The sequence below is a fragment of the Sciurus vulgaris genome, assembly GCF_902686455.1.
Source record: "Sciurus vulgaris genome assembly, chromosome: 13".
NCBI lineage: Eukaryota > Metazoa > Chordata > Mammalia > Rodentia > Sciuridae > Sciurus > Sciurus vulgaris.
Window position 1 is genome coordinate 90,966,008 of NC_136474.1, and position 16,793 is coordinate 90,982,800.

Here is a 16,793-nt window from a genome sequence, read left to right on the forward strand (position 1 = left end):
CAAATCAGGTAAATAAATGTTAATATTTAATGTGCCAGTCCCTGTTCCAAATATGCTTCATCTAATCTTCACAATCCAAGGAGACAGGTGTCATTATCCTCAATCATATTTGACTCAGGAGCAGAGGGGTTAAGTGACTTACCCAACTTCACACAGTACATGAGGGCGCAAGAATATGAACCAGGCAGCATGGTACCAGAGCCCCCATACAGGGAGCAAGGCGACCCCGACAGAGACAGGGTGCCTCCACCAGGCTTCTGCAGAGTTCACAAACAGCTCAACATACCATGTCCCTTATCAGAGGCAGCCTATCCTAACCAGTTAGTCAGTGAAAGTTCATAAATTTATGGGTTCATTTTTGGTGACTGTTACTCTTGTGCCAGTTATTCCTCTTAAAACACATGCTCTTGGTATAAAAGGGCAAATTTAAAAATTAATTTGCATGAATTTTTGTGTTTTGTAATATATTCTCAACTGCTGCCATTTCAAAAAAAAAAAACCACTGAGGATTTAAATTCCCACTTTGTTGACAATACAGGGAGGGAGATGAGATCCTGTTGTATCCAGGATCATAACCCAGCAGCTGACTTAAGAATATAAATTCAATTCTTCTATCTTTCAACTTTGTAAAAAGCAGGCAAGGCACCTTTTTGGAAATATTAATATTTAAAACATACCAAGTTTTACAAATACAAAATATACAAACCCATGAATCTCAGGTTCTTAAATCTATCAGATTACAATCTGATCTCTCTCAAATCTGCTATCTAAAAACCATCTCTATAAATTACTTACAACTTTAACAAAAGGAGTAGACACTTTATAGAAATCAGTCTTAGCTGCTGTCATGATTGGATAGAACTATTTATGTGGCAAACTACCGAAGGATGCATAGTAAAAATAACTGACAATTATGTTTTGAATTACTTTATTTTAGAAAAACAAATGTCTACAACTGGTGCCGTAAGGCAAGGTATCATGAATTCAACAAGTTAGTAATACAGACTTTCAAAAACCACCAAAGGTTAGTCCAAAGTAGAAAAGTATTTTTTTGTCCACTCTTGGACTCACACATTCAGAAAAAATATATATTTATAAAAATAAAATGGCAAACCTAACCCTATGCATTAACTGATAGTTGTAGTATCTCACACTGGTTTATTTCAACAAGTTTTGCTAAATAAGAATAGCTGAGTGATTTATTTTCCTGTCCTTCCTCCTAGTCATATGGAACAATGATGAAATTGTTTATATTACTTTTTACAAAATCAAACCAAAACAAAAAGTCCCCAAATCAAAACACAAGGAACATCATTAACAAAAAATTTCACCAAACAGCTGTTTAAACTACTCACATACACCTTTCCTTCAACCTTAAAACATTTGGCATCTTAATGTTATTTTAAATCAGATCCCAGGAAACACTGTGTTTGAGGAAGAATAAAAATTCCAGATTTAATACCCTTCAAACAAGTCTCCAACAGTAGCCAGAGAAATACTGATGCACACAGTGAAACAGAAAAGGCGCGAGCTGTCATGGGGTACACAGTGTACGTGACAAAAAACATGCACTCTCTCTCTGAAATACTGGTAATGTTCAAGTACCGGATTCAATAGCAAGGATGTAGGATTCTGAATTTCAGAAAATAGATATGGAACTCTGTGGCAACCAAAAGAGGAAGTGGCACTCCAGTTTCCTCAAGGATTCTATTACGGATATGTAATCATGTAAGTCATCAACTGAATCACAACTGTCCCCCAGACTTAATGATTAAGAGATATACCTTTATTTTGAAGTAACTTTTCCTAAAATGAAAACAGCATTCAGAGTAAGACTGATTATCACACTGAAGGGAAAAACACACAAGTGAGCCAATTAAAAGATTTTTTTTTTTTTTGGTAAGGAATCTGACAAAGCAAATAATATTCCAAAAACAGAAACAAGTAAAAAGCAAAAGTTTAATATAAAAAGAAATAAAAATCATTCATTTATCAAACAACCTATACATTTTGTTTTCCCAATAAACACCCTTAAAAATTGCCAAGAGAACATGAGGCAATGGCACAGAGTTGTGCAAAGGATAACAGAACTAAGGCATCCATGCATGAAGGACCATGTCATAGAATACAAAGGATGATCACTGAACTGTACCCTTTTTCCTACAGAGGTGTTCTTCACGGGCAATCACTAATAAGACAAAAATATGCAAGCTAACAATTAATAGTGATGAACATGAACGAAAAAAAGATCAATGACACTTTGTTAACTATTTCTTCATTTCACTTCTTTACTGAGTCTGAAATGAGGCATCTATACTTATCTAAGTTTCTTACTACTGCAAACCCAGTCTGATCATTGGGAACATTAATATCTATCTTCCCAAAGAAACCCCTCTTTATTCTATGCAGAGGAATCTACTTTTTGAGTAACATTTATGTCCAGTTTCTATTTCATTCTAGTATTTCCTGAAATTCCTTCTGATTACATACTTTTTCATTATGAAAAAAGTTAACTAAGGGTGGATATTTACTACATACTAAAAGAACACACGAACACAACAAAACAATTATTTGTAATTCCATAGTTTCAGTTAGTCCTGATCAGTATGACATCAGAAACAACCAAAAGCTGCCCTCTGGCAAAGCCCAAAATTACTTCAGTGTCAGGACCATAAATTACAAATTTTAAAAATGATTAAACATTTTTAAATGTTCAATAAATCTTTACAATGGATAATAAAATTACAGAATAACTACTTAAATAAGTTACCTAATAAAAATTTCAAGCTTACGTAAAATGAAGGCCTCAAAAATAATCCACAATAAGTATATCAAACTATTATTGCAAAATACCAAATTTTTCAATGTAACTTGTGTTAGAATTCTTACACTGTTTCATTATAAATGAGATTAGAGATCCTCACTGAAATGGATGACAGAATTCAGAAAACAGAGAAGGTAACCAGCCACCTCTTTTTTCCTCACTGGGTGTGACATGCTGCTTGACATGCTAATTATGTCACTCATAACTCATTATGAACACGTGCTCATAATGGCATTACATAAGAGATGTGCGATAATTTGGATTATAAATTTCTATAAAGTTAACTTACCACAAACAAAAATTTGATATATATTACTTTTCAAAAGCCAGATTTTTTAATCAAAGAAAATTTTAGAAGACATTTCAATATACAAAATAAAAAAGAATAAAATCCTACACTGCTTTGTCTAAAGCTAAAGCATGTAGGATTAACACAGCCCCTTACCTTCCTGAAATGACTGATGAAGACACCTGGTTAAAGAGCTTTCCCAGGAAGGGGCTGAAGTCACTACTCCCTGCACAACCTGGTTATTTTGTAAAGGTCAATCACAAAACTACCCCCCCACACACACTATACAGGCTCATATGAAAATTTTATAATAATGCAACCAAGTACAAAGTTAAAAAGTAACATTTCCTCTCCTTTAAAAATAACTAACAAAATAAAATCACTATGCTATATATAAAACCACATTTTTTTTAACATTGTAATCTTAATTTCATATATGGAAAAGTTATTAGTTTTCCTTAAAGTGCCTAACTTTTGAAGACTTAATTTTGTCCATATAAACCTTATGCAAAATATATGAGAATGGATAGCAGTAGGTAGATGTGTTGTTTTTTTCTCTATCAAACATGTATCTTCTACCTGAATGACCAATTTAAATATTCTGTCCAAGAATGTTAACTTTGTCACAGAATATTCAGATAGAGAAACATGCAAATAAAACTGACATATTATAACAATATCTATAAGGTAAACTCTGATGGAGTGATTCGATTCTGTTTTAGATAAACTGTTCCTTTCTTTACTCCAAATATCTCCCCTTTGTAGGACTATTTAAATCCATGCAATTGATATTAGCAAAATACAAATAACATGTTCTCTTCTGTAAAGATCATGATTGAATCTCTATATTCAATAAATAGTCTCTTTAATAATTTGAAATCCTATCAAATGTTTTACACTTGTAAAGTCTCAGTCTTTCTTCTTTTCTAAGACATCCTTAGGCTCTTGCGCAGTAGGTGCTAGAGAACCTCCCCCGCTTGGCTCTTGCTCTGTGCTCTCCTCTGCCTGTTCTTGGCTTTCCAATTCACTTTTAGACACTTCATATCGCTCTTCTATATAACCTCCATCTGTGTCAGCTGTGTAGATTCCATAGCACATGATACTGATGACACCCAGTGGCAGACCAAAGAGAAAGCAGCCCATAAGTGGCGAGCTCTTGAATATAGACTGTGGAAAGATAATTAAAACTCAGTGGCCCTCAGATGTAATTCTGATATAAAAAGCATGCATTAAATTTAAAAAAACTGCAGGTTTCTTCTTGTTGCTAGCTAACTTTCTTGCAGTTTCAATGAATAAATGTCAATACTTAAGCAATAACTACCATGCTAAAGACATATTAAAGAGATATTCTGCATCCATGCATGCAAAGGTACACACACACATACTTGTGTGTGTACCAAACTGCTTAGATCCCTTTAAAAAAACACACACACATACACCTAATTTTTCTCATTTTAACTGAAAAGATCTCTTTAAGGTGTTGGTTATTATGTCTGAGTTTCTGAGCTAGCTATTCATAGAACTACAGGTATCTGATACTCATGGCAAAGGTGAGTTTTTTAATCATGAACAGAGTATATACATATTCCTTTCACATGGTATTTTTAGCATTTATTACTCATCTGGTTAGCAGTAAAGCCTCACTCACTCATTTATTTCCCTCATGTTATATGCAATCTCCTTAACTATCAGAAAAACAAAAGCAATTTTACTAAATGTTTTTTACACTACACTGTATTTTATGGGTTGCATATGTAACTTATAAGAACAATATACACAAGTTCAGAAAGACTGGAAACATTTTGGATTAAGGTAACATAGGAGGTTACACAGAATCAGGGTATATTTTGAGGTGGAAGCTTAAGGAGGAGTAAGAAAGAGGCAGAAAAAGGCTCACTGTGAGCACTTACAATTAGATCCAGAAAGCTTTGTGCAATATTTGAAAAACAATGAAGAAAATGCTTAAGATGGACAGAATATTCTACTGTACATTACTGGAGAAGGGATAAACCCTGACAGGTTGTTTATTTTAGTGACATTAGTGGTTTACAAATGGATTGGAGACCAATAAGAGTGAAGTAAGGAAAACAGGTAAAAAGAGAGAGAGCAGAAATAGTGTGATAATGGTCTAATCCATGTTGGTGGCAACAGGAAAATAAAGGAATGCCACTGATACACTGAAGGACACTTACTGTGTTACGCATGGTAAGCCAAAGACTATGAGGATTACTTCTCACAGTAAAGACAGCGAGCTATATTTACATGTCTGTTTTGTGTGAAAATGCTGATGGATAGCTCGTGATAGACAATTAGAGCTAAGTTTAGGCCTCAAACAAGTTTTAAAATGCCTCTGCTGTCAAGGTGACTGAGAGTTGAAGCTGGGGGAGTAAGAATGAGCTTTTAGAATACAGTTACAAGCAAGAAGGCTCAGCTCCAAGACTGAAGTGGCAAAAGAAAGAAAGGGCAAGTCACGAATTTTTGGAGAAATGGGGTGCAGGTAGAAGTAGTAAGTATCACCACAGCAGGGAAAGGAGAATGGTGAAGAAGCAATTCCTTGAAGATATCCGGAGGAAGAGAATGACAGGACTCGCCCACCAGCAGGCTATCAGTGAGACTGCACAGCATTTCATACAGTGAAAAGGATGGAAATTAGAATGGCAGGAAAAAATCTGGTGAGAAGTAAGTACATAAAGCTCAGGAAACATCTTTGGAAAATGTAACTATAAAAGGAAAGATAAAAATATAATTGGGGTAAATATGACAAAGTTCTTTGCTATTTTTGATATTATACTTACATATAACAACAATAAATAAACATTAGGATGAGAGAAGGTAAGAAAACATTGCTGGAAAGGATTTTGACACATCACATTTTAATTCTACATCTAAAGTCTGCTTTTACAGAAGAAAGGGAAGGAGGGAGGGAGGGAAAGGAAAAGAAGGGGGAGGGGAGAGAAGGGAAGGGGAGGGAAGGGAGGGGGAAGGAGGCAAAGGGCAAGAGCAAGAACACCTGTAGATAATCTAACTATTTAACCTGGGTGAACTACAGAAATCACGAGGGTGCCTAAAACTTCAGGATCTGAAAGTTTACTTTGAATACTGCAACATTTTCTTCAACAAAAATGACCAATTCACAGGAAACAACACTAAGTAGAAATAAAAATTTCCTATTAGCTACATTGTCATGAAATTAAAACAACTGATACTTTCATATGGTAGCTTGGGGAACGTTTTTCAGTGCATGCTGATTCTGAATTTTAGTAATATCATCAATCATACAGAAATAATTAGAAAAACAATTTCTATCTGATGGATACAGTTCATACCCTTCAAACTGAAGATACATTTTGACCAAATCCTTTGAAATTCTATATTTCACTCTCATTAGACATATAGAACCCATACTTTTCTAAGCTTCCTATGACACTAAACAAACTGTCCCAACTTACCACAATAGTAGACTTGGCATCAAATACTATTCTTTTCAATCTCTGCAAAATGCTATCACCTCCTTGGGCCTTCAATTTAATGAGAAAACAAAAGTTAAACTGTTATTTAGTTACTATTGCTGCATTTTCCTACATGATGCAATCTTATAACTGGAGGCCAAAAGGCTGACTATAAAATATTACACAAATCACCTGAAAAAGTCATGGTTAACACATTTACTATTTTTTTGTACTATCACACATTCCTTCTGTCTTGTCTTTCTGTGTTAACACAACCTGATTCTCTTCTGAAGAATTTCATTCTCTCCTATTCAAAATCCATGCAGCTTGTTCGAAACTGACCCACTCCCTGAGTCCAGGCCCGCCCAATTTTTGAGTTTAGACCTGGGACTGCTGAACCACAGCTGCTGTTGGATACCTTTGCTATGGTTAGGGAAAGTCTCCCTGAGGATGGAGCTCAAAATGAAGTGCTGAAAGGCAAAGAGAAAAAACCTCCTGATGAGAATCCATCCATCCATGAAGACTGACTCACTCTGAATTCCCAACCTGTGGGGACCAGTACAACCTCTGTTATTGAACAGTTCAAGCCAGGTTCCACTCACTCACAATGGGAGGGTTCTCACTCATACAGACAAGTTCCATTCAAACTAAAATGCTATTTTTGCAAACATAAAAATTTCCATTATGTGATTAACAGTGTTTTACAAACTTCTTAACTTTGATCCAAGGTAGACATGCTTATTATCTTTCCAATAAGGTTTGTGCAAAACTGAAAATGAAAGTCTACAGAAAATAATAATAATTAAACTTTATGAAAACAATAAAGTGTCTTGCTTTCTTTTAGTCTATTAAGTTATGTGCTGGTTACAACCCGACCATGACCTGAAGGAAAAGCATAATCCTTTAATAATAAGGGTTGCAACCCACTTAAGATTTATAGAAAAACAAACAAAAAACCCAACAGATTACTAAAGTGATCTATTCTCTTATTTCTGAGAAATATTTCATGGGATTATATTTGAAATTCTCCACAGGGGCTCTGATTATTAATGCATTTCATATTTCTTAAGAAATTGCTGTGCAGATTTTCCTAGAAAACCTATCCTACTAACTTAATTCAATGGTCCTTTTGGTACTAAGAAGTACTTAAGAGTCAAGGAAGTTGCCTCTGGGATTACCTAACATAATATAAACCTCTGAGCATCCACAGCCAACTCTAAAGCCAGAATCACCTCCCCCATCACTGTGGCCCCCCAAATGCCTCCAAATTACCCTCCAATGGGGGCATTTCCCTCCAGTCTTAGCAACCTCCGCCACATAAGACCATCTGTGTCTAAGAGAAAGTGGCCCTGCCTACGACAGGAGAGAACCATCACATGGAAGTCCCCTCCTCTCACCCCTCACTGAGGGCCTGCTATTTCTTTCAGAATCCGAAGGAAAGAAAGAACTCGCTTCCCTTCTACTTCCTCTCACCCCTCTGAAATAGAACTGAACTACTTACTTCTACTGTGCCATCCAAAACGTTATTAATGAACTGGACCATGTCTTTGGCATCTGAAATCTGTCTATCTAGCAAAAAGTATTGTTGGTTTGATGTATTCAGTACAACTACAGTTGGGACTGTCAATTCACTGAAAATATAAAAACAAAGCAAAAAACATTAAACAGTGATAACAAGTATTCTGGGAATTTTTTATATCTCAATAATTATAGAAGAAGGGAGCTATATCAATACTTCTGCCTAAAAAAATTTACGAATTTTCTAGCAATTTTAAAACTAGTTAAATTATATTATATGAAAAACATTTTAATATACAATAGAACAGAGAGCCAAGAAATCATGATTAAGCGTAAAGAAACATTATGATATATGAAGTATCAATTTCTGGGAGAGATTCTTCCCGATCATGAGTGCACTTAAAATACCATCATTGTTAATCATACACAACCCACCTCAGTTACACACTACTCAAGAAATCAGGCTAAGAGTGGTCTCTAGGGTCCTGCTGGGACCATTCAAATCTGGAGCTTTCCCTTAAAGCTGCAGTATGCTAGGCAAGTAACTTAGCTTCACACATGCAACATTTTTCATATGGAACAAGGGGAACAATGCAACAAAAATTGTACGAGAGAATTCAAGCTAGCATTCGGCACATACCTTATACCTTATACTACACAGTCAATAAACACTACTGCAAATTCTGTTGTCCCTTTGTCACACTATGTAGGAACTTTACCCAACATCAGAATACATATATTTTTCAAGTATACTTGGAACCTTCAACAAAGCAAATGGTATCCTGGGACATGAAAATATAATGCTATTGCAAAGTGTCCCTTCATTAACTTCTCTTCGGTTTATGAGGTCAACCAGACTCCTCTTATAACCAACAAGTTCCCTGTGGCAATGGGAGAACATAAACAACTGCTTTTCCACTTTGAGTACTGAAAAACTTAGGGCCAGCTATTTCTACAGAGAAACATGGCTTTTTCTTTTTCTTGATTTCATTATATTCTAGATCTAGTTCACTTCCTCATTTGGAAAACACTCTCAAATTCTTATTAGAAAGAGAGGGTTAATATCAATCTTTTTACAAAAACACACTAGGTTAAATTATTATAAAATCACAGTTTTTTCCTACATAGTTATTTTAGTCTATTAAAATAAATTCTTGTAGAATTGTAGTTAGTTCTTGAATGTTCAAAATTTTATATTTAACAGTTATAACTACCCATTAAAACTGGACTTGTTAAGGTATGTATTAAACAAAAATAATTTAAAAAGTTTCTGAATAATGTCTTTTCAGAATACTACAAATTATAACACTGAATTAGGAGACAAATCTTTTTAGTATGAGCAATATTAAAACTTAGTAAGTTTCATATACAGAATTTAGAAACTAAAGTAAAGTAATTAATGGAAAACTGTTGGCATGAGAATATACCAACTGCTTTTATTTTTAAAGCTGTTTAACCGTCCTACCCATCTCTCAGAAACAAATTTAAAGATGTGATAGCAAAATCATACAGCACTTTACTCACTCCATCAGTAAGGTATTGATGTAGTCACTTCCATCCATGTGGCCAAACTGAAAATCTCTAACAAACAACAACAACAACAAAAAGATCACGATTATTTAAAAAAAAAAAAAAAAAAAAAAAAGAAGCCAACCAATACAACAAACAGCTTCCAGGCCTGGTAAGTACATAAGCTATAAATATCCAATGCATGAATCACAATCAATATATATAGAAAAGTGTGAAATTCTACTGGATTTTGAGACAAATATATGAATAGCATTAACAAATTCTAAGACAACTCTTCTTCATTTATGTGCTTAAAATACATGGAAATAAAAATTTGTCTAACAGAAATATGTTTAAGATAAATTACCTTAAATTACTATTCACTCTAAAACTGGACCATTCAGAAGATACCACCTACCGCGTACCATGTATGTGTTTGCTTAAGGACCTTTCATTAGATTTAGAATAAGACAGTAAGAATCAAATAATATAAAAATACACACTGTCTTTTCTGACAGCAATATAATGATTTGGCACATAGGAAAAGTATTCATTTCTGATAACATGTTTATATTCAGTTATTCTTTGGCGTTCTTGTTACAATCATCTTGTCTAGTTTTGTTCTAATTTCTGATAGCTCATTTAACATAACCACAAATTTAGAAAACATCTGTGCATGTCTTTCCATAAAACCTGTCTCAATCTGATCAGTAAGCACATATAACAAATTATAAATAAGACTGCATTCCATTCCTAACTCATAAAACACACTATCAATGAATTTCAAGATCCAGAAAACTCATACTGAAATGCAACATGCCACCATTTACTTAAGTTCCTTGATTCACCTTGGAAGTCCAGAATACAGACTGAGCACCCTTATCTGAAATGTTCAGAACCAGAAAGCCTTCAGATTTCAATTTTTTAAATTATTTTGGAACACTTGCACATGTATAATGAGATACACTGGTGGCAGGACCCAGATCTAGACACGAAATACACTTGTTTCATATATAACTTAAACATACAGCTTAAAGGAAATGCCAAACGACGTTAAGTGCGCCTGTGTTTTGACTGCTACCCCCACATGAAGCCAGATGTGAGATTTTTCTGTTTGTAGTGTCATGTCAGAGCTGAGAAAGTTTCGTATTTTAGAGCATTTCAGTATTCAGATTAGGGATGTTCTCCTATCACTTTTCCTTTACTATATTACAAAATATAACTAAACAAAAAAAAAGGACGTTTACCAGGATGTAAGCACATACCTATGGAAGTGGTCTCTATAATCTCTAGCAACTTCCTGAATAATTGACTTTAATCTGTAGAACAAATGCATAAATATTTCAATTATTCATGTGAAACATACATTATAAGTACCAAATTAGAACATCTGCCACCTTGTCTAAGTGCAGTAGCAAAAGTAAGATAATAACTAGTATATCAAGTTGATCTAAAGTCATGTATGATCTGAACTGGATGACATTTGAAGCTTAAAACTATTTCAAGGCAACTATACCTGGTATGTTCAACAGATGTATTTTTCTCATCAATAACTGCAATAGCCACAAGCTTTCCTGAAATTAAGAATGACATATCTAAGTCCAATAACCCACTTTATACAAACTTTTCAACTATCATTTTTATTGATAATAAGGAATTATAGCAAAAAATGTTCCTAAAATTTAATCCCAATTATCTTACATAACATTCAGTGAATTAGTCTCTCCTGCCACCCATTCACAAAACATTAATAGTAAATCAATAACAATTTATAAACCCAAATTGTGTTTTCACACCACCCATATATTGACTAAGATAACATTTTGTGTCAAAAGCTAGAACCATAAGAAATAAGTTGATTTAAAAGTTTATTAAGAATTGTTACAGCTGTCAACAAAAGAAAAGGATTGTAATAGTATGATGATTTTTACATAGCCTATTTGCCCGTAATGATACATAGAATTCAATGTCTTGTGCTTCCCTAACCCTAAATAGAACATGAGTCAGATGTATCCCTGATAAAGCTCTAGGAGGTCAGCATGGTGTGGTCACCAGAAGAGCAGTGCTGGAGTGAGACAGCCAGTGCTGGACACTACATTTCTGGCACCGTCCAGGCTCTGGGAGAGCAATGGTGAGGCTCACCTGAATAGTATCTAACATCCTCAGAAAACTTCACTTTACTTCAGGAAATTACTATCTATCTTATAGAATGATTGGGAGGTAAATGAGATTATATACACAAAAATACTGGGATACTATGTGGCTGAGAGCAGGTATGTACAGCAGAATTAAGCCACAGTATTTCAACATCCTCCTCACACCGTAACTCTGCTTCCACTGCCCCCAATTCCATCTTGCTTAAAAAACACACATCTCTAAAATCCATACAACCTTGAATACTTTCAACCCTCTGCTGAAAACATTAGTTCACAATGATTATTTCCATCCTTTAATATTTCATTTACTATTCAGTCTTTGTATCATTTGTCTTTTTGTTCTAATTCCTGATAGAAATCACTGTGTGCTTCTTTAATTTTTAGATGCCTCAACAAGTTTCCTCTACTCATTCGGAATGCATACAAAATGCAGAGCATCTTCCCATGGGCAAAAAGATTAAAAAAACACAGGAACAGTTTTTCACATTAATTTAACAATCACTAAGTGCCAAATAATGTGCCAGACACCAGGCTGTTTACAGAAGGTGGGCCTACAGGTAAAGGCAAGACACAGCTCTGCGCTCGGGAAAGCAGTGCTGTGGTGGGAGAGACGCCTTCACCAGATACACATCCAATAACAACTAAAGAATTCTGAAGGAAAGGAACACGCTGCTGCAAGGAAGCTACAGAGGAAATTCATGCAGTTTGTGGGGTCAGGGAAATTTTTACTAAGGAAGCCAAATTTGGTATGAGTTTGACAAATGAAACTGAATGAACTGTATCTTTCCAAGCAAAGCAAAAACAAGGCATAAAGGTATGGCCGCAGGAGAGTACGGGGCAGACTATAGAGCAACAAGGCTGTGACGTAAGCAGGAGTCAGAGCACACAAGGATCTGCAGAGACAAAACTGCTTAGAAGACACTGGGTGATACCATGGAGAGCCTGGAGACCACTGTTGCAGTCATACAAGGGCATGGGGTAGGGGGTCATGAACAGGGCACAGCCAGAGCTGATGCCTAACAGGGGAGTTAAGCTGGACACACAGCAAGAACACTGCCATAGCAAATTTCTGGCTTCACATTAATCTAGGAAAAGAAAGTATTTGAGTAAGTCAAAGCTGCCTATTTTAATTACCTTGAAGTTATGCTATCTCCTATTATTTCTGTATAAAAAACAAAACTAGTGTATTCTAAATTCAGTGTTTGACAGTACCCATGGCAACTTCCAGTCACAAAGAAGCTAACATGCAGCCACCAGCCACAGAACCTTAAAAGCAGGTTCAGGACGGACCTAAAACAAATACCACCTGAAGACAGAGTACTAAGCAATGAAACATGTAAGAACACTCTCAATCTGTGTTCATCATCAGATTCAAAAGGAGGGAATCATGAAGAGGAAACTCTACACTCACTCTCATATAAGAAACTAGAGCCTTGAATAGTTTCACTCTCCTCCTAATCTAAAACTATATCCCATCATACTTAATCCTAACACTGAATTAAAACAAAATGACAAAGAGAAGCCATAATTTCTCATTTGCTAAATATTTATAAAACACTTCCTCTTAAAGCTTACCTTCTTGTAAGATTTATAGTTTGCATCTATGAAACCATGTAACTTCTTATAACTTCCATTTTTATATTTATATTTGTCTGTCATGTTTAATCATGTAACTTTAAGAAATTGCCAATTTGATTCATCCCCCCTAACCCCCATTAGTACAAGCAGTCCTTATAATAAGGTCGTGGTAAGTTTCACTTGAACTCCTATTACAAAACCAGCCTCTTGTGGAAGATGATTATTTCAAATCTCTATGCAGGCCTTTTGTCTTTCCTGCCATCATCAGTTCTACCAGTAAGCTCTGTATTTAGCTAATCTTTGACCTACATGTATATTTGGTAATAACAGTTTCTACTCTCAAAAGCAGTACTAGCATGCAAATTTACTTTGTGAAATGGAGCTTATAATCCATTTCTTTAAGAAACTGATTTAAGTAATCAATTAAGGAATCCCATAGAGTAATTAGAGCTGTACATAATGCTTGTTACCTGTGTCTCCAAGTTCATACAAGAGGAAGCCATCCATAGTAAGGTAATTCTGAAACCTCTCCCTGTTAATCCATGCTGACAGGTCACCATCTTCATACTCTTAAAAACAAACAAAGACTAAATTGCAGTAAGAATATATTTATCAAGGATGTAATGTTTTAATCTGACAAAATGTATAGAATATCTGACGAAGAATTATAACCTTAAATCCATAAATATTACTTTTAGGAATTTATTGTAAGTAAGCAATAAGATATACAAAAAGATTAAAGCACAAAGCAATTTTTCATTATAGTACTGCTAAAAGTAACAAAAAATAATTTGAAGTAAGGAAAACAATTGAAATGCCCTAAAATAAAAATAAGTGCATTTGGCACATGTTGGAAAAGATTTATAAATTAAAAAAAAAAAAAATTAATACAAATGAATGAGATGCTATAACTAATTTTGCAAAAGTTAAACAAGATAGTGACAGAGGATATAATAAAAGCATATACTCCTAAATGGCTAACCTGCAATGATGGTTTCACTTGTATAATGGGTAATTTTCATTATACTTTCTTTGCTCTTTGAATTTTTCTTAGTTTAGAAATTATTTTCAGATGTAAAACTTAAACACTCATAAAAAACCAGAGCATATCAGCTTTTTCCCAATATCAAATACTTCAACTTAAGCAGATAGAAAAGATAATATTCAAAAGCAATATCGTGTCCTGATTAGAGATATAATTCCCAAGTAACTTTGAAGTAATTATAGTTGCATGAAAAAGAAGCCAGTGTAAAGTAAACAACTTTAAAAGCCTACCAATAAGTCTGGCTGAAGACTGGATTATACTGACTTCTTGAAAGGTGTGCTTTCTGTCACTTGCATTGCTAAACAAAATATTTTCAAGTTATCAAACCTATAAAATAAGTAGTACAATGCAAAACTGAATGTATTTATACATTTGTACTTACAAATCAGAAAAGTGAACCTAAAACTAGAAGTTGATTAATCTTCACTCCATGTCAAAAGCAAATTTTCTAAAAATTACTCCGAGCGATAAACTAGAAACTCATTAGAAAATAAACCATCCTTCTGAGCCCTTATCCCAATGCTTCCAAACACATTATCAACAATTATTAAAATAAATATTAAAAGTATAGCCGTTGGTCTGTCGGAAGGCTCTAAGCAGGCTCTAAATACCATCTACTCCATGTTAAAAAAGCTTGGCCCTTATCAATGTAGAAACCTCACATGTTAATCCTGTCTCAAGCACAAGAGACCATATATTAAACATGGAGAAATGAGAGCAGGTTATTTTCTTCGGTAGATTTAAAGAATATATTTAAATCCAAATTGATGTCTTTTTTTTTTTTTTTTCCAAAAAAGAAATAAAGTTGATCTCTAAGTTGTTAAAAAAAAAAAAAAAAAAACTCATAATAATACAATGAGAATAAGATATTTGTGTGACTAACTTTGATACCAATGACTACATATTTTAACTTAGGGGAAAAATCTCTTCATTTATGTTTTAATCAATTTATAAAATACTAAGAATATTGATCTTAAATGATTATTTTAATGATCAAATAATATACATGACATGCTTATATAAGGAATACTATAATCAAAGAGCAGGCAGCCAGAATAGATATAGATATATTCCCCTTCTCTAATTTTTAAATACATAAGTTCCTTTTTAAGCCTGATGTCTAATACAGATATTCAATAAACATCCAATGAATGAATAAAAAAGCACATAAATGAACTATTTATACATGTACCTATCATCTCACATTATCAGTTACCTTCCTTGCATTTTAGGACATTACTATATCTGCCATATTATCTCCTTCACAGATTACTTTGAGGGCAAAATGACAGTGTCAAGTAGACAGATACCATGCCTTCTGTACACTTCTACCACAAGAAATTAAATTCAGTTTTTGCATTTAAACATAATGAAGATTAGAAATGCTCAATTTTCACATGACTGTCAAAGAAACCCCGCTCCTTTTAACTAAAGAAAAAAAAGATTCTTTTCATTGGATACTCTTGTTCATTTGAATTAAGGAATTCAGTGTCTACTGTTCTCAACTAGTTCTGGTTTCCTTTCTATTATATAGTATAATTCAACAAGAAAAATAACCATACTCTATAATGTTTCTGCAATGAACAGATGCTCCATATCTGTCCTCTCCAACACAAATCACTGGCTAGTGAGAATGAGAAACTCAATTTTTTAGTAAATTGTAACTGAAACAGTTGCTAAGACTGCTGTTAGGCAACACAGTGAATTCACTTTCACCCTGGAGTAGATGTATAGTGTCCAACAGATGTCACATTCTTTCCCTTCCCCTGAAATTTAAATTATCTCCTAGTGTCCCAGGTGGTCTGCTGCACTGCCTGTGGTACTCAGTATAGTCTGGGAACCAGGGGAGGAAGCTTTGATGGTATTAGGAAATTATTAATCATCTCAGGTGTTCTAACAGCATGAGGCTATTTAAGACATAAGGTTCACATTTTAAAGAGAGGTATATGAAGCACTGAAGTGATGAAATATTGCTGGGATTTGCTTTAAAATACTTCAGCAAAGGAAAAAACCAAAAAACAATAAAAACAAACAAACAAAAAAAACAGTTGGTAAATGGTAAAATGTGGTAAAAAAACCTTGGTAACAGGTATGTAGGATTTCATCATATCATTCTCTTTATAATGTACATTTGATAATAAAATAAAACTTTTAAAAACAGATCAAGTATTTGTTTAATGAAATAATTTCTCTGAAGATGAAAAGAAGCAGATGGAGAGGAATTTATGGAGGCTTTACTATTGATATTTTATTATTTCATCTTTTTATGTGTCTACAATGTTAGGTATTGGCTTAAATTAATTTTGAACATTTTTAAAGTAATGTATAGGAATTGCACACAGTTTACTTCTCCAAAAAGTCATATAATTTGCCAAAAGATTTACTATTAGCAAAACTCAGAATGAAAGTACAAGAAATGGAAAAA

At 34.1% G+C, this 16,793-nt stretch overlaps 1 protein-coding gene across 4 annotated transcripts in view; it reads right to left on the bottom strand.

Annotated features, from left to right (window-relative positions):
- Positions 1-1,278: 1,278 nt before the first annotated feature.
- TMX3 (thioredoxin related transmembrane protein 3) overlaps positions 1,279-16,793 on the bottom strand; it is a 36,319-nt gene continuing 20,804 nt past the window's right edge. For all 4 annotated transcript variants that reach the window (XM_079109211.1, XM_079109213.1, XM_079109212.1 and 1 more), the window contains 7 exons: positions 13,794-13,892; positions 11,106-11,163; positions 10,855-10,908; positions 9,605-9,661; positions 8,064-8,193; positions 6,563-6,631; positions 1,279-4,280 (listed from right to left, as the gene is read on the bottom strand). In XM_079109211.1, coding sequence (XP_078965337.1) covers positions 4,023-4,280; positions 6,563-6,631; positions 8,064-8,193; positions 9,605-9,661; positions 10,855-10,908; positions 11,106-11,163; positions 13,794-13,892 — 725 coding nt within the window. In that variant the 3' untranslated portion in view covers positions 1,279-4,022. The remainder of the gene's footprint in view (positions 4,281-6,562; positions 6,632-8,063; positions 8,194-9,604; positions 9,662-10,854; positions 10,909-11,105; positions 11,164-13,793; positions 13,893-16,793) is intronic.